Consider the following 26,683-nt stretch of genomic DNA (forward strand, 5'->3'; position numbering starts at 1 on the left):
AACTTGACATGGTGGGCATGTCTTGCATTGGCTGGTCTGATTCTCATGGGTTGGAACCAAAACTCAAATCCTGCTCTGAGGTCCCTTTATTCAACCCCACCTGATCCAAATCTCTTCAGCCTTTTGTAACCACAGGGAAGTGTATTTACTTAGTCTGAAAAGAGGAGTCACATCTCTCCAGCAAAGAGAGCACTTCAGTTTGTAATTAACCGGCTATTTTGTCAGTCTAGTTCCTTTGAAAATGGCTTTTCTGCAGTCCAGAATTCTGACTTACCCTGTTTCACTGACCATTTTTCTCCTGAGCATACAGTGGAAGACAAAGAGGAGGTCAGTTAACCATCTAGTAGCCCCCACATCTCTCTTTACAGAAGTCTGTGCAGATCCACAATACCCTCTGCAAACAGAACTTCTTTCCTTTAAAAGGAGCTCCTTGCAGTTGTCACTGGCCTCTGAGGGTAGGAAATCAGCAGTAGGGCTGGACTGAGCACCTACTGAAATATCACTGTATCCTAATGCAGTCGATACACCTTGTTCAAGCACAGATGCATGGACAGCTTTTAAGGAGAGGAAGCTGTACGGCATGCATGGAATAGAGTGACTCTGGTATGCTATTAGTCTTGAGCACATTAGAAGGGTAGACAAGTAGTCATTGTACCCTTACAGGACAGACTGCACTGCAAACATTTTGCAGGGCTCCAAAATGATCATAGTTCAGACTAGATCAGATCTTGTAAAAAATGACAGGGAAGGGAACATGGATGCCTGGGAAACTGAGCTTCTGAGAATCACAAAGGATACTGTACAAAGAAACAAGACTATCATGAGGGAAATGCAGATTTAAACTCAGCCATCTTTGACCCTCAAATAAGTATGTAGCGTGCAGGACATGGATGTTGTTGGGCAAACAAGTAGATGCTGGATGAAGGTGAGTAGTGAGGGAGACATACCCAGGCAAGCAAGGCCATGGGAAAGACACTCTGAGTAGAGTTCCAACCAAGAGCAGAAAAGGCAAGTAAGGGGAAATGGAGATCCCCTCACAGAAAATAGGTGTGCTACACTTAGGCTTTTTTTTTTAAAATCACCCTTCAAGAAGGGGGAGGCGGGGGAGAGAGAGTGTAGTAGTGACATAGTAATGTTAACAAAGGCAGTGGAGCCAAAATATTTGGTACAGAGCTGTGATGAGGGATTGAGGGGAAGAGATATTCTGGGGATTTTTTTAAAACAAAGAAAGTAAAATAAGTGAACAAAATCTAGTGGAGCCTTACCACAACTATTTTGTTCTTACTTTAATTTATTTTTAAGTGAAAAAAATTGTGCCACTGAATTCCAACATTTTTTCTGCCAGATTTTGGTGCCATAATCTAGAGATAGGCTCCTGGGATAACCAAAAAGATCCTGAGTCTGTTTTAAGAATCTTTGGTTTTTATAACACACTCCTATGCATGCCTACTCAGAGGCAAGTCCCACTGAGTTGAACAGTCTTACTCCCAGGTAAGTCTATAATATGGATGCAGCAATAAGTGTGTGGTGGGGGTGGAGCAGGAGAGAGATTAGGTCTCTGTTTCCATAGCATAGGAGACATCATGCTTTCCCTTAAAAAACTTAGCATAGGGTCTTCCCACAAAGCTTTGGGTGAGAGAAGCCAAAGGACTGCATATATTCTGCAATTCCTTTGCCTTTTAAAAAGCACAGAATTTGGAGGCATGATTCAGAATCCTGAGAATCAGCTTTGAACTTAGTACAATTCATTAATTGTACTAATAATTCATTTTTATCTTATAAAAAGAAATAAGCTTGGACTAATGCCCAAATTTCCAATTCTTTGGCCCACATCATCTATTGGCCAAAGAATTGCCTACAAAGGTCCTTACCCTTCCGAACTACTGGAAATATGTGCAAAAAGGAAATAAATGCAAATGTATTTCATCTGCATAGCTATCAGGGTCAGTTTTCCATAATACAAGTTTTGATTGTATGTGCTTATGTGTTTGGGTTTCAAAAAGATGTACTTCACATACAATAGAGAACTGGGTAAAAGTCCAAGAAAAGCCTTCCATAAACAAAGCTTCTAAAACTGGCATCTAACTGAATTAGCAGCTAATTAGCTGTTGAACAGCCAAATCTCCCTAATTGCTAGCAAATGATGGCTGAGAGTCCACTGGGTCATTTCATAAATGTAACAGAGGAGGAGAGTAGAAGCAAAACTGCTTTGCGCAATCCTGGCAATCCCACCCATGCTACTCTCATCTCCAACTGGCCCAAAGAGCAAGAAGGAAGTGGTGATTCCTGGGGTCTTGCGGAAGGCCAGTTAGCATTGGGGCTTGAAAGGCAACAGCATCTAACAGCCTCTTCCCAAAGCAAAGGCTGTTCTTGCTTCATTTCCAGTGAAATGCTGGAATAAAGGCTGCTGCTGCTGCTGCTTTCAAAGGAAGGATTTTGAGAGTGTGGACCCTCCTTCTCCCAGGTTGGCCTGGAAATTAATAGTGGAAATCTTTAACCAGCTCCTATACTCACTAGAGGCAAGGCCAGCTGCCTGGTTTTACACACTACTCTACTTTTAATAGCCATTAAAACTGTTGACTTACTGAGGGTTCATGACCAAGTTTAAGTGATGGAACAAGTTCTATCACTGGGATTTATGACTGTGCCTTATAGAAGGTAGCTCTTTCCACTACTGAACCCAGGCTCACTGCCTTCTCAGCAGCTCAGTCAGACAAAATCCCAGGGAAACATGCTCTAACCTGGCCAGTATCTCTTTGTGGCAGTGTGGCCCATGCACTATGGCTTCCATGAGCATGTTCAGATCTCAGTAGCTGCAATCTCCTCCAAGCAGATGCCTTCACCTCCATGCAGCTCATATTCATCCATGTCCCGGGCCTCAAGTTCAAGACTGAGATGGCGTAGCTGGCACTCTAAATCACGATTGTGTCGATACATCTGGATGTAATTATGCTGCAGTTGCTTCTGATAGCGGATGACCCTGTCCTTCTCATCTTGCCAAGTGATACGCTCAGCCTGGAAAGCTTCCTGTTGCTCTTGCCCGCGACGTCGCTCACACAATAGCTCTGTGCGCAGCCGTTCAGCTTGGGCACGCAAGCCCTGCAGGGTATCCGCTGCTTGTCGCTGGGCTTTTACCTCATCACATTCAGCCAACAGGGGGCAGAGTTCTCCACTAGTGTTGCGCAAGGCATCTAATTCATGCTCCAACCGCCCCACCTTCTCACGCAGCAGCTCTGCTTCACTCTTGCGCCTGGCCAACTCATTGGCACATACCTCTAGCTCCATTGCCTTGGTACGAGCCACCTCCTGCAAACTCAAGGCCTGCTCTTCACTTGTCTGCAGTTCAGCCCGTGCTTCTCTCAGTTGGGCCCTTAGTAACACTAGCTCATTACCCCGCTGCACGACCTCTGCCTGGGACTCCTTCAGCTGTTGTTTTAGTAATGAGATCTCACCTGACTTCTGGCAAACCTGGTGGGAAGGAAGAGATATAAGATGACAGGGAGGACGCCACAGTGTCCCATTTCAAGTTCAGCAGAGCTAAGATCTGATTCCATGATATGAATGGTAAGAGTACCTGTTGTCTTTCAGTTCAGGGAAAAATAACTGACCTAGTGAGATCACAACTCAAAGTTGTGTTCAGGTCAGCAGAGAATGAGATTGAAAAGACTTCAAACAATCCAATAATTTCAATGGGATGAACGTTCTCCTGTACTTCTCCCACATAGATCAGCAAACAGGAAATATTTCAGGGCAATATAAAATTTCTTCCCTCAACATTCCCCCTGTTCTGCTGTCCTTCCCCAAGGAAGGGGAAACCACTATTTCCAAAACTGCTACCAGAACACTATCAAAAAAATTGTGTGCTTTTTTATCTGGGATCACATTAACCCTTGTTTTATTTAATCATAATTAACTAATTGTTATTAATTAGTTGATATTAATTAAAAATTAAATTAGTCTAATTAATTAGTTGATATTAATTAAAGATACAGTTGGTTGAATCCATGACGCACTGAACTATAAACCAGAGATAAAAATCTACACAAAGTAGAATCTCATTTTATGACTTAATATAACATGGGAACTGTGTGTTAGAGAGAGAAAGTACATGTGAGCTCTAGTGTGACCAATTTGCAAAAGCTTTTAAAAAGGTATAATTCTATGGTACAATTAGAAAAGTGAGCTTGATCTCTCTAACCCAGTGTTTCTCAACCTTGTCAACTTTAAGATGTGAACTTCAGTGCTGGCTAGGGAATTCTGGGAGTTGAAGTACTCAAATCTTAAAGTTGACAAGGTTGAGGAACACTGCTCTAACCTGTCATTCAGTTTAGCTGCAGGGCAGAGAATGAAAATACCCATGCCTAATGCTGGTGCTACCCTCTTACAGTTCTCCGACTTTCAAGACCTATGGAGGAGCATCCCTCCTCAATCCCTCCACTCACCTCCCACTTGGTCTCTTCCAACCGGGGCCCCAGCTCTGTGTGCTCCCGTTCAAAGGAGGCACAGCGTTGCTCCAGCAGCTCACGCTCTGCGAGCAGCTGCACAAAATCCTCCTGGAGTTTCTTCTTCTCCTGCTGCAGCTGGTAAATCTGGAGTTGGAGCACCTGCTGACTACGCTGAGCCTTTTGGGCCGATTGCTGCAGCTTAGCACTGAAGCCCTGCCGGAGCTCTTCCATCTCCTCTTCACAACGCCTCTGCTTTTCCTCATATACCTGAAAGGAAGAGGGGGAAAACCACGGCTGGAAAGTAGCACTGACATAGTTGATATTATATAACCATCTCCTTGGATTCTTAAGTTTGCCCCAGAACAGTCCCTTTCTATCCTGGGCTTTCTGGAATTGTGGTCCTCCTTCCTAAAGGTTGCCTCAAACAAGGAGGGCAACCATATTCCTTTGCATAACCTGTAGCTCTTTTAAGTTTTAAGGAAGACAGTAAGCTGCAAGCAGGCTGTTAATGAAGGGCCTGGACAATGAATATTACTGGAGGACAGAACTGTACTTCTAAAAGTGCCACAGTTGTTGTTTGAGACGAGAAGTGATCAAAGTTTGAGAAAGTGATCAAAACAAAGAGAGCCGGAAACACTGCAGGAAAAAACAGCCAAATGATCCAGGAGCTGAAGCAAACTCTATAAAGACAAGATTACAACATTGAGATCTATTTGGCTTCTTTAAAAAAGCAAGCAAGAAGAAAAGGATAAAAGTATATACAATTCTGCATGGTGAAGAAATTGGAAAGGAAAAATGATTTTGCGTCTTTTGTAACACTATACTCTGAGATTAACCAGTGAAGCTGAACAATGGGAGATTCAGGAACCAATATTTCTTTGCATAGCACCTAGTTAAACAGTGAAATTTACTACCACAAAATGAAGTGATGAGAGCTACCACCTTAGATGGCTTTAAAGGGGAATTAGATAAATTCATGAAGAACACCACTATTAGTCATGATGGCAATAGGCCACCTCCAAGATCAAAAGCAGCATGTCTCTGCATACTGAGGTATTCAGCACATATCAAGGCTATAACACTGACATCTAGCTGGCCACACTAAAAAACAAGATGTTGGACTAGGTAGCTTTTTAGTATAATCCAACAGCAATCTTCTTACTAGAGTAACAGATTTATTGGTAAGAAGAATTTGGATGAATGAAGGTATAGGCAACCAATCTTAGGTTCTTCTGCTTAGATCTCAGCAGAAATACTCCAAAAACAATAATTTATGAGTTTCCAAAATTACTCACCTAGATCATAGATGATAATAAAAGTTTTAAGATACATTCCAGAAATTACTTATTATGCTGAGGAAAGATCAAAGAGATAAAAGGAGAAGCAGCTAATAATGGAAGAACCAATCTCAATAATGAAAATGAAATTATATTGCTAATTCATTCTTACAGATGACCAATTGTTTTCCAGCACTATTGCATTCAGTGCTGAAAATATCCACCCTTACTCCACTGAAGTTGCCAAAACAGGGGGAAAAAGATCTGGCACTTGGCCTATCTGGTCCTCAAGGAAGCTCAGATTTCCTGCATGTTATTGAATATAATCCAACTAGTTCCAGCCCTACACCAGCTGCTATATGAAAGTTGCCTATCCCAGTCTCTGATAAGGGCAGCTTCACTGCAGAAGCAGTCTTTAGAAAACAAACACTGCCCCCCCCGCAACTTTGTATATCAGAAAGAGCAACAAGATACCCTCATTCCCATACCCAGCTTACCTGGCATATGGCCACCTCATTCTCATCCAGACTCTCTCTTAAATGCTGCAGCTCAGCTTCACGCTCCCTCAGCTTCTCTTCAAGTTCATGGACAAGAAGGGCTTCATCAGCGCCACTGTGCATAGGGGAGCGTCCCCCACAGGAGCCACTGTCAGAGGAAGGATGCCCGCGGCCACTCAGGGAACCCGTGCTCTTGCTCGAGGATGACCGCCCACTGTCTGAGTTTGACGGACCAGTAAGACCTCGTGAACTGCTGCTGCCATGGCTGTCAAGATTAGCATGGCCCATGGAGATGCTGACTGGCTCTACTTGCTGGCTGCAACCAGTACTGTATGTGGGTAGGCTGGAGAGGGAATTGCGTCCAGAGTCTGACATTGTGCCAGAATGGGAGCTGGTACGGCAGCTCAAAGAACTGAGCTTCTCTGTAGTGCTTACAGCATTGGCACCAAAGAGCTGGGCGAGGCTAGACTGGCTCTCAGAGAGCACCGAAGTCCCAGGACGCAACGCCAAGTGGCCCTGGAGTGGGAGGTTGCGGTTCTTGGGCATAACTGGCTTGAAGGCTGTAGGGCGAATTAGCGTCTTCTCCATGTTCTGAGAAACAGCAGAAAGCAGAACTTGATGAAGGAAGGACAAATTAACTAAAACCCTCTCCCTTTAACATGCTTTCAGTTAAGCCACAAGCAGAATTACTCACTACATTTCATAAAAGAAGAAATGGCTCCTCTTTATCCTCAACAAAGTTAGAGGAGATTCGTTTGGGATAGAGTCTCTTCCTCATCAGCTGTGCCAACAGTTCCCAGGTTAGGAAGGCTATCACAATTGGCCACTTACAGCCAACACAGATAGATGCAATCCACAACATCCTTTAATCAGTATGGACTGAATGGCAGACCTTCCTTACCCCTGTGCTGCTAAGGAAGCAGAGGGGGAAGAAATCCCTCACTGATGTGTTTTCTCAAAAGGTGAACCCCCTGCTTTCACTATGAAATTAAAGTGTAGGAAAAGTATAGCAGGCCCACTGGGAGAAGAAGGGGCATTGCAATTTTGTCCTGTTCAATCTGTATTCATCGTTATCTAGATCAGAAATTGGCAAGCTGCAGCCTTCAACTTTTTTTTTTTTTTTTGCAGTCCCCCAAAACTTTCAGGATTATGCCACAAAGATTCTTGGAACGCATATTGAATAAAAATGGCATAGTTTTCCTCCAATTTTTTCTTAAGTCAAATGAAATAAATATATTACGTCTTCCAAAAAATAAACCTATCCATTTCAATGGTGGGGTGAGAACTAAACCTCAAAAATGATTAAAGAGCCCAAAATTCCAGCTCCAGCGGTGATATCATCTCTCTTGTCCACCAGCAAAAAAAATCAACTAAAGAATAAGATTCCAGAGCCTGGCCACAAATAGACAGCTTACACTTGCTCTAGGTGGAAAGGTCTAATTGTCCTGCCAAAGTGCTGCCTCTTCTTACCTTCTCAAGTTTCCCTGAAACAGGAACCAACTTGGGAGGTGGTCCACGGATGGTGCCACCTCGTGGTTTGTCATCCTGCAGATCTTCTGCATCACTACAGGGGCTGATGGGGGATACAGCTTCAGCCCAGTCCTCTTCACTACCATAAGCATAGCTGCTCTTCTTCGTAGGGAGTCCATGACACAGAAGCTCTTGGGAGCCAGCATTTCCATGCAGGGGAAAAGCACCAAACTCAGCGGTGGCCTTATGGCAAGGCCGGCCTGAAATAAGGCTGCTGACACTTCCCATGTCTGCAGGGGATGAGCTGGCACTAGTATGGAGCTGGGAAGCCCCTTCAGAGACAGATTCAATAGAGACAGGCAAGGTCTGCACTATGGCCATGATGGTCACAGTAGAGCCTTTGCAGGTAATCTGAAAGAAAGAAAAAATATAAATTGAGAACAGGCACTAGAGATGGAGCTTTGTGTTATGGATACCTTATGAACTACACAGAAATCTGAATTTCTGAAAATCTGGGCCAAGACACTACATTCTATAAGGCTGGGTTCATACAACAAAAACCTATGCCCAAACAAATAAACTACAGTTTACCTTAATGTGGTGGCCTGGTTCATACAACATACCAACTAATGATCCAATCCCATTTTTTCTCAGTCTAGTGTGCTATTTGACTCCAGGCTACTTTTAAACTGCATCTAAGATAGTTGTTTTGACTGTAGTGTTGATTTTGTTTATGACTTGGACGATTGGCAAAAATATTTATTTTCAGTTATCTAACTAATTAAAAGTCTAAATAGATAACAAATTGCAATGAAACATAACATACTAACTAGCTGAAGCCAAAAGCCTCACTCTCTGTCCCATTTTCAATGTAATATATTATTGTCAATCATATTTAAGGCATGATTTTTAATGATATATAAAATTGGGCAAAAGAAATAGCAGCAGCTGATGGATATACAGGTTTACTGAAAAACTTTACTGCCAGATTCATTAAAAATGGTTATTGCCTACAGTGCAGAAATAAACCAGGTAAACGACATTTCTCAATGTTATTACTGTAATCCTATGTGCTAGAAATTTGGTTCTTCAAAAGGAAATGGGTAAGAGTTTTTGAGAAGAACATTCTCTTGCCAATTGCTGCTGGGTAACAGTAGGCAATGCAACTTCTCCCTTCCTCCCCTTTCACACTCACACACATATACACACACAGAAAGAGGAAACAGCAGCCTGTCCGAACCCCCCCCCCAGCATTAATTCAATTTCCTATGTATAAAACAGTGCATGTCCTTCCTTTGTCACATGCCCCACATATGTTTTTTTGAAAATGAAGATGACATCAGCAGAAGAGATGATGAAGAGATTCACACCCTTGCTGTGTCTAGAGAGAAGTGGGGGACGGGGCTCAGCCAAGCTAACCGGCATTTGACAAAACAGGCATCTTCTGACTCAAGGTCCAATTCCCAGATGTGGACTCTCTTAAGACAACACAAGACAGGCCTGGGACTCTACAAAGCAAAGTTGTTTATCAGTTCTCAGCTCCGTGCTCTGCCAGACCACAGGTCATTGGAAAGGTCTGTAAAAATGGCTAAATGGAAGATGAAAAAAGCAGCTTTGGGGAGAATGGAAAACATCAACAAAGTGGAAGGAGAAGCGAAGCAAAGAATAAGCTAAGGAGCAGAGACTTAGTACGTTTCACATTTCATTCACATAGGAGACATTAGCGATCCGTCTATTTCTGTCAACTATTTTGCAGAGGCTAGTGACCGTCATGGAAACTCACTAGGTGACTGTGGGCCAAGGCCCCTCTCTTAGTCCAACTACCTGACAGTGTTGTTTGGGGGAGGGGGAATTGGACAATGGAGTGCTATGTATGGACTGCTCTGAGCTCCTGGAGGAAAGGCAGGATAAAAAAATAAACATTCTAAATTGGACTAAAATAAGATGGGTAATTTGTGGTTCAGTGTGTTGCAGAAATCCAGCCTATGAGTGTCTTTGCTGGCATTTTGTGGTCATAAGGATATCTGCAACTTGGCTATGGTAGCCCTAGTTAAACCATAACAAGGATTGTTTATTTGGGCACACCATGTTAGCATACCATGCGAACACAGCAACTGTATTTTGTTAAATCAAGTTTAGAGTTTAGCATGTTATGTGGATCCAGCCAAAAAATATCAAAGTGCAGATTAAGAGGGCCAGGCAATTATATCTTAGCTTCTTACAAATAGAAGGGAAATCTTCCTCTAGAGTAAGATTAAAGGCTACTTTCCATGGGTGCTGATGGTAGGTTTTTTTTCCCCCTTCCCTTGATTCAGGCAGACTTGCTAAATAAAGCATCAGAGCTTAGAGACTATGGTGTTTGCAAATTTTCCCATGCTTCTCATGCCCTGAAGTTCTTACACAGATGCTATGTTTATATGACTCAATGTTACTGGGATGAGTGTTTGGGTGGTTTTTTCCTTTGTTTGCTGGGAATGCCTCAAGTCTAATTTTGTTTCTATTCAGTGTTGTTCTAAACAGATGTTATATATGTGTTTGTGTGTTTACGCGCAATATGTAAATCTGAAAGCTTCAGCATAATTAATCTAATATTTCATTGTTGACCTCACAATTCTTCAGCAGCAGTAAGCTTCTATGTGTGTGTCAAAGCACACACACCATCCATGCACACACACACACACATTCAGACATATAGACCACATGCACACACCCCCAAGTGACAGTAGCAAAAGAGCCACTTTCATTTACAGAGCATTTTAACCTGCTTTCCATGCATTCTTTGGGGTTCCTCCCTCACACTTTTATTTCAAAGGAGCACAATGTCACCTACCCAGGGGAAACAGTAATAGCCCAGAACATCCTCATCTGGAAAGAAGATCAGTCTCTCCTGGCCCTTCAAGCTACGAGGGTTAATGTGGATGACCTCTACCTACACCACAATGGTTTATTCCAGCTGCCTCTCCTAACTATAAAGAGCTGGTATGGGCAATTATAATAATAGATTTATATGTCTCCAAGAAAATCTGAATGTCTTGTCCTCTGGCTTTGGCACTGTGAACTGTTTACAAGCATTTTCCTTCTGCAGTTGACGTTCAAGTCTCACAGGGATCAGAAGCAATTCCACTTAACAAAAATAAATCATGGACTGAACATTTTATATCAAATGATTTTGTAAATCCATCCCAGAATGGCACTAGCACCTTCTGCAAGAGCATTATCCTGTTAATTAACGTTCAGCGTAGGAGGCAGTCTATCCATTCAGGGACCTGCAAAATACTTGCCTGGGGTGACGAATACGAGGTTCCAGGAGGGTATTTCCATGCTATCCCACCAACAAAGGAGAGCACTGGGAGAGGGAAGTCCAAGTAGCAGCAACAGTAGGAGCTGTCCTCCCCCCGCCCCACTTCTGCCAACTCTGCTTCCTCCTCCCTTTGCTGCTGCCTATAGAACAGATTTCCTTTTTATAACCTGCCCTCTGCGCTGTGCTTTAAATAGAAAACGCCTGTATCTCCTGCTCCGGCCGGCAGTTCAGGATCATGGAGTGGAACTAACTCGCATTTATTTTAACCTTAGGCGCTAGACCAGCCCTTGCTCAGCTCCATCTTGGGCAGAGCTGGATGTCACTAGTACTGCAAAAACAACAAATCTGCAAAGGGACACTGAGGAGATGAAACAACGATGACCTCTGACTTACTATCTTGGCTATGCTTCTCTTTCTTTTTCCAAACATTTGCCTCTGCCCCATACCTCGTCTGCTCTCTAATGAAAGACAGGCTCCTGCAATAATCCCCAGGGTAAAGGGGTTTAGAGTTCATTGCACTATTACTGGGATGATTAAAATGAAAGACTCTTCTCTTGAATTTAAAGAGAGAACAAGTCTCTGGATTAGGCCCCTCAAGTTACACCTATAAATGAAGACATGTAAATCGGAACTACTTAAGACCAAGGCAACCATCACTTCTGGAAGGAGAAAAAAATGCACGCTTTGTATTTCTGATCCAGTAACCCTCCCCCCATAAATATGGTCAGAAATTTTATAGGACATGAGTAATGGACGCAAATTACTGAAGAGAAGGAATAGTGACCACGTTGCTACTGTCTACCAAGCAAAAGCTAATGCATAATAACAGAAAGAAATTACAATGAGAATACAGGCGTACCTCGGAGATATTGCGGGTAAAGCCAGTCACACGAATTTTTTGGTTTCCCAGTGCATATAAAAGTTATGTTTACACTATACTGTACTGTATCTATTAAATGTGCAATAGCATTACGTCTTAAAAAAACAATCTACATACCTTAATTAAAAATACTTTATTGTTAAAATTGCTAATCATCATCTGATTAATAATAATGAAGAAGTTTGAAATATTGCGAGAATTACCAAAATGTGACACAGAAACATGAAGCGAGCAAATGCTGTTGGAAAAATGGTGCCGACAGACTTGCTTGATGCAGGGTTGCCACAAACCTTCAATTTGTAAAAAAAAAAATGCAATATCTGTGAAGCCCAATAAAGTGAAGCGCAATAAAACAAGGTATGCCTATATGTAAAACCAGATTGGGTTAGGTTCCAGATGTGTCAGGGAGCCAGGTGAGATCACCATTCCACAATTCCAATACTGGATTCCTCTCAATATTGTGGATACAACTCCAATTATTTCTGACCATCCCCAGCCATGCTGACAGATGCTGCTGGGGTTACAAGAACAAATCAAAAGACAATTCATCCAATTATCACCATTTCTCACGGATCAAACAGAGACCAGGTTTTCTTCTTGCACTACATATTATTCAGCTCATCAATCCAAGAAGGTTATTTCTATATCATCCCTCTTTTCTATATCTTCTCTTTCATTATTCCTCTCTGCCCTTGCTCTCACCCTCACCCCACCAACAGCTGTGAGTACATTTAATCTTCTGCTTTTAACTATACTCCATGCATCAGATGAAGTGGGCTGTGGTCCATCCAAAGTTTATGTCATAACAAACCTGCCATAAGAGTCTTTATTATTTTTGCCACCAAAAAAACCCCCAACCTACAGCTACCCCTCTGGAAACATTGGGAGGGAATCATCCTGGACCACAATCTGGTACTGTTTGGATATTCTGGACTACAGCTCTCATGATTCCTAACTAGCATGGCCATTTCTTCTTAGGCTAGAACTACAAGTTGCCTTAGGATGAATTATTCTATTCAGTTCAGTATTGTTTGTACTCACTGGCAGCAATTCTCTAGGGTTTCCAACTCTACTGGTAGATGTTACCTGATGATACTAGACAGTGGACCCAGAATCTTGTCTGACAGAGCTCTACTATGAACATAGATCTGAGCAGAATCTATCCTTGAATGAACAACAGAACTTCAGCACAGCTAAACTCCTTTAAAATGTTCCTTGAAGTAGTACTATTTAAAATGCGAAGTAATGGTAATATTTAAAATGTGAAGTAGAACTTTTTAAAGTGTGAAGAATATACCAGATGCTCTATAATATATCAAAGTGACAAGAGCCCTATCTAGAGATGATATCAGCACAGATTTTTGGAGAGAGACAACATAAAGGAGGCAGAGGAAAGACACACAGATCAGGAGGCACAATTTAAATGAAGCCGTAACAATTCAGGGGGTGGGAGGGAAGCATACACAAATGTCTTAAGAAAGGAGGAGGAGAGCAGAGAAAACCATTTCAGATACAGACTTCAACATACAGGGATTCAGACACAAGCATCCTTTGCTAACTGCAATCACTAGAAAAAAATAAACAAAGCCTTTCCATTTGTACTTGAAAATATACTTATATCCAGAATCTAATTATTTTTACTGTCCCAATGCTTTCACTGTAACTTTTCCCAATATAGGTCCTGAGGACTGCACCTCTAAATGTTTAAGCTGAAGCCCTATTCATACCAACTGGGCAAAAGTGCACCGAACTAGACCGAGGCTGTTCAATGTGCTGCGGTAATCACAAAACAAGGCTGCAAGCCACGTAAAAAAAGGCTACAGAGCTTAAATCTGAAAAATATCAACCCCCTGATAAGTTGTTGGCCACTGTGAAATCTTGGGTAGAACACATGTGTATATATCCTGTCCTCATTTTTAGCCACACAGGGTTATTTTGGATCCGGAAAGAAGCAAATCACATTACTGGAAAGCAGCATCAAACCAGGAGCAAGCAGCTATCTCTAGATGTTCCTGTTACATGCAATTATTTTTTTAACTGATGACACTCTAGAGAGGGGGATAGCTAATGAATTATATTGCCATGTGTTACAACATTTATAAATAAATAAAATAGATACGTATTGTATTTGCAGCAAACAGTCAAAGGTATTTTACAAGGTCAAACTTCCGCAACCTGACACAACTCCCCAACGTCTCTAAGTAGAATTTTCATCTTACCTGGCTAACTCAGAATGGCCATGCTGACTGGGAATAATGGAAGTTGTAGTTGGAGATCTATACAGAGGACGTTTGGCCTGCAGGACAGCCTGAAATGCCAGGTGCAAGTTTCCTCTACAAAGACCTCATAGAAAGGAAAAACTGGGTTGAATCAGTATAATGATTCAATTTTTGGATTCAAGGAATGAATCCAAGGAATTTTTTCAAACACAGAGAATTAAGTAAAGTAATTCCTTGGACACTGAGTCTGCCAAGTGAAAGTAGCCTACGAACGTTAAAGGAAAGAGATGAGTACATGTTGCCTAGTATGTACTGGAAGATATAGTGTACCTATGCTAATAGAGTCTATCAAGAAACTATCAAGAAACAGCAGTTTTAGTAAAGCTGCTCTGGAAAAGGAAGTACTTTGGGCTTTAAGAAGTTTTCAACTGGGTCATTTTGACTAGGGGAAGTCTGTTCCCTTAATAGTGGAATCATAAAGAAAAGGAAGGAGAAACAAATGTTCTAGAGTATTTCCACATTCACTGGCCCAAGTATAGGTCAGGGCATCCAGTTTGGGGGGGGTTGATTGGGAAGATTTGTGGGTACTCCCTTGACATGACAAAGTGATCCTTGCCTATTCACAGAATGGCAGCCCTGGGGGATAGAATTTCAAAGCACCCATTTGAAAGAATGCTATCATCCTCCAATGGGATGTTCCTTGCTATTTCTGCTGATCACTATCCTTTCAAAGTGTTGGCAGAAACATTCCAAACAAGTACTGGGGCACAGCAGCCCATCATTTTAATCTTCCAAGAAAGCTTATAGGGCCATTTGGGCTCTAGTGGCACTTCTTGAAATCATCATCATCATCCCCCAGTGTGGCACTACCTTGTCATGGTTGTGAGACTTGCATGTTCCAAGGAGGATGAGAGCTATGCCAGAGGTTCAACCATACTGGACAGGTCTCATCAGAGGAGCCAGACGAAGAGTTCTTTCCCATAAACAATATGGTGAGATGTAATTTACAGAAACCTATACGAGAATGGTCGTTGCCCGAGTCAACAAGGACTGCGCTAGGTATTGTAGTTCCTGGACATCTGGCGACAAGTGGGCTACAAGACTCAGTATTGTTGGCTGAGCAACCAGGGCCAGCAGCTGCAGGACTACTGGAAGAAAAGTTGTTTACCCCTCGCAAATATACAAAGACTGAAAACAAAGAAATAATGATCTGCTATTACAAATAAAGTACAACGAAAAGAGGATATCTGAAAAGAATGCACCAGTTCTGGAAAGAACAACATCCAGAATCAGAAATAACAGAACAGAGGCTAGCAGATCAATGCTGATTTATAATACGAAATAAAGTATTCACAAAAGTAGAATTGGAAGAACTGCAAAGTTTTACCCAGGGCAAAAAAATTGAAGCCTTGCCAGAAGTAGCTCAGACTGTAGAGGCAAACCAAGGGGAGTTGGCAGTAGAGGAAGCCAGCATAGCTATTGAATCGTTTTCGTTCCCAAACCAGGCATCTTCTCCTCTGAAAGAACAAAGCCCTCTAACTAAAAAACAAGAGGAATTGAAACAAAGAATAATTGAGCATCTAGAACAGCACAAAAACAACAGAATAAGGTTGTCTGCATTGAAGCCTGACACAAGGAAACAGCTAGCATAAGTATTAAAAGTTGCCAATACTGTAACATCAAATATAAGCATGAGCTCGCTGCAAGAAACAAACCAACTAATGTACAACACGGCTCAGTTATAACTGAATACCTTGGATGCAAAATCAACAAACAAGAAGAAAAGCCAAACAGTACACCAATGGTACACTGGAATATCTGCAAGAAATACCATTTGCCAAACAGTACACCAATGGTACACTGGAATATCTGCAAGAACTGGTAGGAACACAAACCAGACAAAGTAATAGAAAATGAAGAAGCTAAAGTACTCTGGGACTTTAGAATTCAAACAGACAAGCACCTGCCACATTACACCTCAGATTTAACGATAGTTGATAAGAAAGACAAAAAAGTCTGGAAAGTAGACACTGCAATACCTGGAGACAGCAGAATAGAAGAGAAAGAACTGGACAAAATCACAAAATACAAAGACCTGCAAATAGAAATAGAACAACTGTGACAAAAGAAAGCAAAGATAGTACCAATAGTAATAGGAACTATTGGTGCAATCCTAAAACATCTGGAGCACCACTTGAACACCATCGGCATTGACAAAATCACCATCAGTCAATTGCAAACAGCAGCCTTACTTGGAACAGCTTATATCCTGCGACGATACCTTTAACGCCATCAAACAACATCCGCCTATCCCAGGTGCTTGGGAAGGTGGAATAGGTAGATAAAAATGCCAAATCCAGTCTAAGCATCTGGCTGACTGTGCGACCGATGATGATGATGATGATTTGGAAATTTGCTTTGCAGAATACCAGCTTCTCCTTTTTTAATGTTAAAAAATATGTAGCACATAGAGCTGGGCAAAGGATGGTATTTGTGGGCACATTGGTACCCCAGGCACTATATTGGAGATCTCAGGAATAGACCAATGGACAGTTAACTTTCCAAAGGGAGCACATGACTGGATCCAAGCTTTGGGTTGGAGGAAATAAAAGACCAAACACAATTTTCCCAAGGTCATGGATGTCTGTAGGCAGGAGTGATATGATGTGCATCATGATGTCATCACTCAAATCATGTGAATTATGTAACATACATCAATTGCATTCCAAAGTAAGTAATATAAATTAAATAATCCATGTCATTTGCATGATAACATAATAGACATGAAGTCACTGTGGCTGATGGTCAGTGTAAGTTTCAAATTAGAAATGTGAAATCTGGAGACACTTCAGAAGAAATTAGAACTGAAGGGTCAGAGGAAATAACAGAGTGACCACAAGTGCAAAAAAAGGAAGTAGAAAAAAAGACAATTACACTGAAATCATAGAATGTAAAAACTGAACAGAAGACAAGCTTTTCTGTTCTGGCCCTATAATGGCATCAGAGGAAAGAGATCACTAATAAGCAATCGAATTTGGGGAGCTGTAAATTTTTAGGGAGCAGCAATTTGAAGAACAGAACACATTTTATCAGTGAGCCTCCAACCAAATGAAAGACTTCAGCCCTACACCTCTCAAAACAACCTGTGATTATTAAGTGGGCAGAACTTAAGATCAGAGCAATGAAATAAAAAGACTGGTGATGGATGTGATCTGCTTTAGGGAAGAGATGCTTCTTTAAAGATATAGTAGAGATAATAAGCAAGCACGTGAGAATATTTAATTCTACTATTCAACTTACTAATTGACTTATCTCACTTTAAAATAATTCTCTATGTCTATCACAAATCCATTACTGTTTTAAGGAGAAAAGGAATCTGTAGCAGCTCTGCTAAGCATGTCACATCCAACTGCAAAGTCCAAGTGACCATTAGATGGCAGAAAAGGAAGTTGTCTTTATTTGTTACTTTCTAGTTATTGTCCAGATTTTTGCAGTCCAGACTTCCTAAATTCCAAGCAATGGTAACAGAGAGGAAGTAGGCCAATGTACTCGCCAGTCAGGATTAAATAGTGATGAAAAAGGTGCAAGATTATACATATAGTGACCCTACAGTGGGGTCATCTGCAGGAGATGGAATATAACTTTTATATTTGGAGATAATGGTAGGTTTGGTCCATTGTTTGGTGAATAGGAGAATACCATCATAACAGAATTGAAGAGAATGATCCTAAAGTCTTCATTTCAATGGAAGGAACACAATCGAGTTGGAGTAGCCTGGGAGGTGGGGTTTTTGTTGTTGTTGTTTTTTTGCGGGGAGTGGGGAGGGTGCTGAAGTTAGAAACACTGAATCCCCAAAATGTAACCGCTATCTTATTCCATGTTTTAATCTAAAGGTTGGGAATTCAAACTCAAGTATACTTAATTCAAATTACAGTGATACCTCGGTTCACGAATGCTTCTGTTCACGAACAATTTGGTTCACGAACAGCTCCGTTCGCAAAATTTTGCCTCCGTTCGCGAACGCCGGATCGGGTGATGAACAGGATCCGCGGCCATTTTCCCTCCCGTGACACGTGGTTGCGGCTTCCTGTAGGGAGGGGGACTCTCCCTCCGAGCAACAACCGCCTCCCCACCCGCCTTCCTGTCCTCCACACCAGAAGTTGCGTCGAGCAAGGTTAGTGTTCTCTCTCTTCGTGCTGTATTTTGTTTCATATTTTTGCAGTTTAAAAAAACAACAACATATGGTTCAGAACGGATTAACCGTAATTACATTGAACCTTATGGGGAAATTTGATTCGGGACGTGACCAAAAATCGGTTGGCGACCAAATTCGGAGGGGTCAGAACAGATTAACTGTATTTACATTGAACCTTATGGGAAAATTTGATTCGGGTCGTGACCAATTCGGGTTGCAACCAGAGTCGCGGAACGAATTAAGTTCGTGAACCGAGGTACCACTGTAGTTTCCCTGATTAAATTTGTCATATTTCCAAAAGTGCTAGAAGATTGTGATCGCATGTAAGGAATTGGAGCATTGAAATCTGCTGTCATCATTCAGGTCAGATGGCTTGTCCATCTGGCTTAACTTTGTCTACTCTGATCACCAGCAGTTCCCCACGGTCTCAGAGAGTGACTTTTCTATTAACTGCTATTTCATCCTTTTAACTAGAAATATCATAGAGTGAACCTAGAACATTTTGCATGCAGTAGCCTACCAATGAAGGAAAATATCTCTCCTTTAACATGTTCACAAATTCCACATTCATTAATCTGGTACAACCAACATTTTCTGTTCTCAATCTGATGCAACATAATCACTTTATAGTTCCTATAAGTATACTCTGAAAAGGAGAGTACTGCTGCCAACATTTTCCTTTGGCTGTGGCTAAATCCCCTTGGAGAAACAGCTCAGTCGCAAACCAGATGGTATAAACAATAAGATCTATAATTCTGAAGTTAGAATAGGCCCTCAGGAAACTATCCAAGGCAGTTGACAATCTGATAACCTGAATGGGTGACCACAGTAACACCAGTTACATTTTCTGAAGAGAAAATCAAGATTGCATGAATGATATTAGCTTAGTTACCTATGGAGCCTTCATCTCCTAATAAACAATTGCCTACAGGTGGTACAAATCAGTTAGTGCTACTCAATGCCCTTCAAGGGGGTGAATCGAACTACAGCTCCCATCATTCCTAATCAGCATGGCATTAGTTAAGACTGCCATATTTTTTAAAAAGCCACCATATTTCTCAAAAGTGTCTCTACAGCAGCTACAGTATGTGATTAGAAAACACTCAAGAGGAAATAATAATATAAAAATAATAATTATTATACAAAAGTAATCCATAGAATCTACAGAAGTATAGAAAATGAGCTGCTACCCACGCAAAATCCTTTTACTATAAGTGTAGCTACAAGAAACAGTAGACATCAATGTATTAACTAAAATTTCTATGTTTAAAAGCAGTCCCAAATGGAGCACGTTATTTATTCACTTATCAAATTTGTCACTGCCCAGCTCATTGAAACAGAATTTATAACTGAAAACGTATTTATTGCTAAATTTCAAAGAAACATTTCCAACATTTATCCATTGAAGGAAACATGCCCTTCTCTACCCCACACTTGCTACTAGCACTACCACTTTGCTCTTCATCCAAAATAGATATCTGTCCAGAAACTGGATCTTTGTTGCAAGCAGTCTCCTGCTGCTTTAGACCCTGTTTGATGTCAGGATTCTCTTGTCTGTGACATAATCAACATCACCCAGCAACCACCAGGCTAAGGGATTATGGGAGAAATAATCCACCAACAGTAGTAAGGCAGAAGCTGAAGAGGGAAACAAAGCTGCTGTTTTCATGCAAATGTTGGCTTGAACCAATGAACCTGGAACTCCAGGGAGGTCCTGAATTTGACTTCACAGCAGGGTCATTCTCAGAGACAACAACCTAAGAAAGTTGCACGCTGTGCTACTCAGGCATAGCACCTGGGAAACCCATTATCCAAGACAGGAGAGCTCAATAAGAAGGTCAGTTCAGGGGAGACTATTTTTGAAGATAAAAATAGAGATATAGAGACTCAGATATCAGAAGAACATATAACTAGTTTTTCAGTAAGCAAATCCCCAAATAGTATGTGAAATCCTAAAACTGAGAAAGTAGAACTGACAAGTTCTTAGTTATGGAATGCATTTGATCATGAGGGCTAGTAACTGCATTTAATAATTAAAGTCAACAGCTTAATGGAATTTCATAAAATCAAGACATAAGTAGCAGTAATTTATCACTGCTAGGCCATTAGTGTGTTCCACTACAGTCTTCTCCAGCTGGATGCCATCCAGTTAGACTGGATACACAAAAGCACCAGGGTGGGGAAAGCTGGGTTAGTGGGATCAAAACACCAATACTATCTCTGTTCTGGCTATAAGGTACTTATATTTACAGCCTGTGATTCAAATCTTATCTCAAAGATTCAGTGAACAGATTTTATTTATGTTCCGTATCTAATCAAATGCAAAATTTAGAAGTGGAATTTTTTTTTCCTTCCCTAGTCAAACTTACATGGCTTCTTACAATTTGTTATTAACTCCTGTACAACACAGCCCTCAATTTGTACTCTTAAACAATAAAGAAATATCACAGCACATTTTTTCTACACTAAATTTATTAAGCATTAAGCATCTCAACACAAAGTCAATGGGGCTTTGTCACAATAAGATGTTCTATGAAGAAGAATGAGGCAGAGGTTACACAAAGGGTACACACAATGGGATACAAATGGCATGGAGAATCCACAAAAATGCATTAAATCTCAGGCTAAAACAAGCTGCAGGAATGCAACACATCCCTTGAAGAGCAACTCCACATCAAGACAGGTTTTGTGATAGCTGCATATATGCAGAGTTAATGAATTATGATCCCTGTGAGCCAGTGAGCGCTGGATAGATATGAAACAGCAGGCCACCCAGAAGAGTATCTAGTGTATGCCAATCAGAGACATTATTCAAAAGGGCCATGATTAAGTTAACTCAGCAAGCCATCTCCACATGTATTTGAGATAAGGTCATGAGAACAATAATTGTCTTCCCTTCACTGAATGGTGTGCGTTTATATGTGTGTAGCAGGGGAGGAGGGGATTTTAAGTCCTGTCATGATTTGCAATAGCATAGGAAAGCCAACTTCTGCTTCTAGGCAGATGATTTCACAAGACACTGCCCCTATCATTTCATTCCATTCTGCCCCAATGATGTCTAATTCAAAGTGAATAGGAGTGATTTTATCTGCAAAAAATCCAGCAAACATGTCACAGTGGCATGCAGAAAATCAGGAGTCTGGTAGCACATTTTCTACCATTCAAACTCATAAAATTTGTTAGTCAGAAAACATGCTACCAGATTCCTTCTGATTTTTTGCTACCATAGACGGATAGATGGTTCTCTTACAATGGCCTGCAGGACAGTCTTCTGGACTACTCTTGTCCACCAGCTGCACACTGTTTTAAACAAAACTGCTGGATGAGATTCTGTAGATATACTAAGAGTTAAGACAATGTAGGCCCAAACATGGGCATGTACTGGTGTTCAATCATATTAGTGTCTTTTCTGTCACTTCATATCCCAGAGCTCCTCAATAAACCAGGAAGCATCCCAGGATCAATGCATAGAAAGAGACTACTTGAAACAGTGATCTCACCTTCTTCACATTCCAGAGCTCAACAAGGCCACATCTCTGGGGAAATCCCCAAGCACCTGTTGAAAATCAACAGGATAAGCTAGGTGCCTGGTGCAGATTATTCTAATTGCTCCTCCACCTTTACCGATTTCTAAGATGCCAACAAACTAGATATAAACCAGGAAGTGATATAACAATGGGAATAGTTCATAAAAATGTCCTCCATCTTCAGAACACAAGCGAACTGCTCTGAGATAAATACCAGGTGTAGCCCATGACCACCTGTAGGAGTGGCTATGGAGCCCATGAATGACCACCTGTATGAGTAGCTATGGAGTCCAAATCCCATTCCCAGAGCCCAGAAGCTGAACTCCCCCAGCACTAACAGGTAGAGAGAATCTACTCTTCCCTGTGAGGAAAGGTTGTGACATTTGGGGCTTTTTAGTCGAGAAAGGAGGCAACTGAGAGGGGATATGATTTAGATATACAAAATTATGCATGGTGTGGATCAAGTGGACAAGAACAAGCTATTTTCCCCTTCCCAAAGTAATAGAACCAGAGGTCACCCAATGAAATTGAATCATGAAAGAATCAGGACAGGCAAAAGGAAACACTGTATTGTTTTACACACCACGTAATTGAAAACTTTGAAATTCACTACCACAAGATGCGGTGCTGGCTGCCAGCTTGGTGGCTTCCAAAAAGGGTTGGATCAATTAACAGAAGTCATGAGGATGGCTATTAGCTTTGACGGCAGTGATGGCTTTGATACCTCTGAAGGCCATCTCCTGGTAGACCAGCAGGCTGGTTGGCCACTCTGTGAACAGACTACTGGACTATATAGGTCAGGGGTGTGATCCAGCATGGCACTGCTTATGTTCTTATGTACCACCAGCCCTGTGATGAATCCAGGACCAGACAGGTAGCAGAGCAGAAAGTATTCCAGTATTGCTAATGTGTAACTACAGCCTGATTTCTAATGCATGCACTCATAATAAGTCATGTGAGGAGCAGGGCACCTGATCATAGCTAAAGTGTCACACAAGATCATCGCCACACCCTCAACTCCCAAATTTGAAGTTGCACTGCTAGAGCACCTAAAATCACAAAAAACAAATTTTAGACACATTCCCATTCCTGCCCAGCCATATTTCTGTAATGCATGCCAAATCTGCAAATTCATCTACAGTACTACTTTCTTTTGGGGTAAATACAATATGCAAATACTTTAAAGAGAGAGAATGCTTTGTACTTTTTGAAGAAGCATCCCAAAGTCAGCTTAACAGCTGATGGGCTGGGCATTATTATCATCCTTGTTTACATATACTTGTTAAATAAGATGTATTAATCATTAAAATGAGAAAATACTACCCTTGTCAACTACTGATAATTAAATATACCTGATGCTGTTCAGTATAAGATAAGATATGAAGATGATTTTAATTGTTAACAGCAAAAGCTTAAGCCATCCCTGCTCAGCACTATACAGTACAGGTTTATATAATATTTAATCCAACAACCCCAAATGCTAGAGAGCTATAATGTAGTAACAAAACTAGCATTTATATAAAAGTTTAGAATGCTTCAAATGCTGCACACTTATTAATTCAGGAATGGTGAGTCACAAAGTAGGATCAGCTTTATTACAGAGGGAGCTTGAGAAGTAATGGCATGCCTGAAACTACTATGAGAATTTGTGTACAGGAAATATTTGAACTGAAGGCTTCCAAGTCAACAGTATAGACCAGTGTTTCTCAACCTTGGCAGGTTTCAGATGTACGGACTTTAACTCCCAGAATCCCCCAGCCAGCAAATCTGGCTAGGGAGTTCTGGGAGTTGAAGTCCACACATCTGAAACCTGCCAAGGTTGAGAAACACTGGTAAAGACATACCTCACTACATATTCCTGGACAAACGTCTCAACTACTTTATCTAAGGAAACACAAACCTTCATATACAAGGAAACAAATCAACTTATAGTACTAGGCCAGCAATTACATTTTAACTGGCCCATATTTAGAAATTTAAGACCCAGTGTAGTGTAGTAGTGAAGGTGTTCCACAAAGACCAGGGAGATGAAAGCTCACTGGATGACTTGGGGCTAGTCACTCTCTCTCTCAGCCCAACTTAACTCACAGGGTCATAGTTATGGAGAAAATTGAAGGAGGAAATGCTATGTATAGTGCATTGAGCTCCTGTAGGTAGGATACAAATTTACTGTAAAAATAAACAAGTAAATAAGATTCCTTGGCATTGCAGTTACTTCTGTGAGACACAGTTGCAGAGACACATGCAACACATAAATGATATGATCCAAGCATCAGCATACTAGAGAATAAATGGAAATCCACCAGTTGTCTGTCTCCTATAGGGATCTAGCAATCAGCAGCAGCAAGCACAGATTTCCACATCAAAAATCCATGCTCCACTGGAAATTAAGAAAAGGAACTTCCTACTACTTGAGTTACCACTTGCAGCTTTAGGACATGCATGTTTCCAATAGCCTAGACAAGACTCAATCCCCATCATCATTTCAATCCCCCAGAGATCCAGTCTGGTTGTTACACATCAGTGCTCATACCCACAGTATTCTTGTCATAATGTTTTGAAATCAAACATGCCACCTACATGGCAAATAAAGGCTTAACAAAACCATCAAAAAGAGCCTTCTGCTTCTGCTCTGAAGCAGCAGCCTTCAACTCTGTGCATTAACAACAGTGCTACTGGGTGAACAAGGCACTGCAGGGAAGAGGAGAAGGAGGGATCAAGGGGTTATACCCACCCTTCCCCCATCACTTTCAGTTCAAAGCACAGAGAGCAGGGAAGCATCTGCTGAAGCCATCATGCTCATCCAGACGAAAGCTGGGAAACAAAGAACATGATCAGAGCAGGCAGGCCCCTTAGTGAACTTCCACAATTCTCTCAGCGATGCTGGATGAGTCTACCCCAGTAAAGTCTGCTTTATTCTTTGCATGCACGGATGCACCAATCATCGATTCCCTACATGCATGCTATTCTGGAGCACTGCACAGGCTTCTTAGCTCTTCCATACTTTTTACCACTGTCTTCAACTGGCCAGCACATGGGCTGGGAGAAAGTTACTAATAGTACAGCTTTCCCCACTACCGCCGATCCCTACAAGACCAACTGTGCCAGCAATAAGATGTCTTAGCAGTATCAGAGATTTCAAGGGTTGCAGCTTCTTCTTTGGAGAATGAAGTAGGGATTCACAAACATATTCCAAAAAGTAACAACTTGGTCACAGCAGCAGTACTTTACCAAGCAATTCTAAGGCTCAGGCAGGATTTCAAGGAGCATTAAACTCTCATACAAAAACAATCAAGCATCCAAATTGTATGAGATAAAATGCCTGCTTATTGGGATGTTTCCAGTCCAAGGGCTCTTTGCATTAGCAACTGAAATGGATGAACAGATATTGCATCTTCCCCTCAAAGATCTTCTTTACCCCCAAAAAGTGGTGGGAATATTTCCATCATAAGGAGCCAGACTACGTTTTGATAAAAGGAGTGACTGCACAGTAAGATCCATTGTCTAGAAGCTCTTCTGTTCTCACTCCTTATCATTTCTTTCAGAAGGGTACAGAAGGGCCTCTTGTTACTTTTCATATACCCTGAGCAGGGAATAACAGCTTAACACAAGGTATGTACCTAGACAAAATGAAGATATTCCTGCTCACTTATGTTATGTTGTTTACAAGATGATCAGTCAATATCAGTGTAACTTATTTTTTAGAGTATCAATTGAAGAGAATATGTGTAGCTCAGGGTTAAACTGTAGAGTCCTTGGGGTTCTCTGAACTTGGTTGTTTTCTCCGAACTAGCACTGAAGATGTTACCTAGCCGGGTAATGAAACATTTGCAAGAAAACAACCAAGCTCAGAGAACCCCAAGGATTCCACAATTTTTTAGAGTGGTCACATAGATAAAATGTGGAGGTGAACCCATATGCACGTCATGAGCTTTTTTAAGGGAAAGATAAGATATCCCACATTCTGACAAATACCTTTCTGCCAGAGCTAAACACAGCAAAGAGAAATGGTATACAATGCAGAACTAACAAATAAAAGTATGCACATGAAAGCTGCGACATCCAATGCTGCACACATTCCAAAACTAATCACATCAACATATTAAATAACTGCCTTTATTATAGGCTTCCATGGAGAATTTTTAAAGGCCTCCCATTTTATGGCTGGTGTGGGTCTTCCGGGCTGTGTGGCCATGTTCTTGAAGTTTTGTTTCCTAACGTTTCGCCAGCACTCTGAAGTGCTGTGCGGTCACAGGTGCTGTGAAACGTTAGGAAACAAAACTTCAAGAACACGGCCACACAGCCCGGAAGACCCACACCAGCCATTGTATGCCGGCCGTGAAAGCCTTCGACAATACACCTCCCATTTTAGTTCATTAGATTCTGTGACTTCACTTCAGACAGACTGTCTACCTCAGTATCACTTTTGCATAGCACAACTTCCTCATTAACCTCTCCCATGTGTGAATGTCTACCTTCTTTGCCAAAAGCAGCATATACACCATCTATCCATCATGCATTTCTCGTTCTCAGGTATCATGCACAATCACATATTGTAGTCTAACAAGACTCTCTGGGAAGTTTGTTCTATAGAATCCTGGTATCAGAGAGCCCTGAACAGGCCATCGGGGCTAGCCAGTATATTGCGTTAACGCCGCTCCAGAGGATCTGCGAGCGTCCCATTGTCCATCCAGCTTCTCAAAGGAGCCACAGAGTGACTCTGACAGGCATCAAGCCCATCTCGGCCCACCCTGGTTCACAGGTATCATACACAGGGCAGGGGACGTGGTAGCTACTCCATGCCAGGAAAGTTTCCTGCCACAGCCTGCTGACAATCGTCAAGTGTTGCTGCTGATACACATTTTGAGCACC

The 26,683-nt window shown here is 41.5% G+C and overlaps 1 protein-coding gene across 6 annotated transcripts in view; it reads right to left on the reverse strand.

The window, feature by feature from the left end:
* Positions 1-1,028: 1,028 nt before the first annotated feature.
* The window catches only part of LZTS2 (leucine zipper tumor suppressor 2), a 64,180-nt gene continuing 38,525 nt past the window's right edge, over positions 1,029-26,683 (reverse strand). For all 6 annotated transcript variants that reach the window (XM_025164582.2, XM_088131813.1, XM_088131812.1 and 3 more), the window contains 4 exons: positions 7,690-8,100; positions 6,220-6,810; positions 4,443-4,712; positions 1,029-3,468 (listed from right to left, as the gene is read on the reverse strand). In XM_025164582.2, the coding sequence (XP_025020350.2) occupies positions 2,800-3,468; positions 4,443-4,712; positions 6,220-6,810; positions 7,690-8,100 (1,941 nt within the window). In that variant the 3' untranslated portion in view covers positions 1,029-2,799. The remainder of the gene's footprint in view (positions 3,469-4,442; positions 4,713-6,219; positions 6,811-7,689; positions 8,101-26,683) is intronic.

This window comes from Python bivittatus, unplaced genomic scaffold, assembly GCF_059951505.1.
Source record: "Python bivittatus isolate LINGU-HERP-01145 unplaced genomic scaffold, Pbiv_v1 ctg000980_np1212, whole genome shotgun sequence".
NCBI classification, from domain to species: Eukaryota; Metazoa; Chordata; class Lepidosauria; order Squamata; family Pythonidae; genus Python; species Python bivittatus.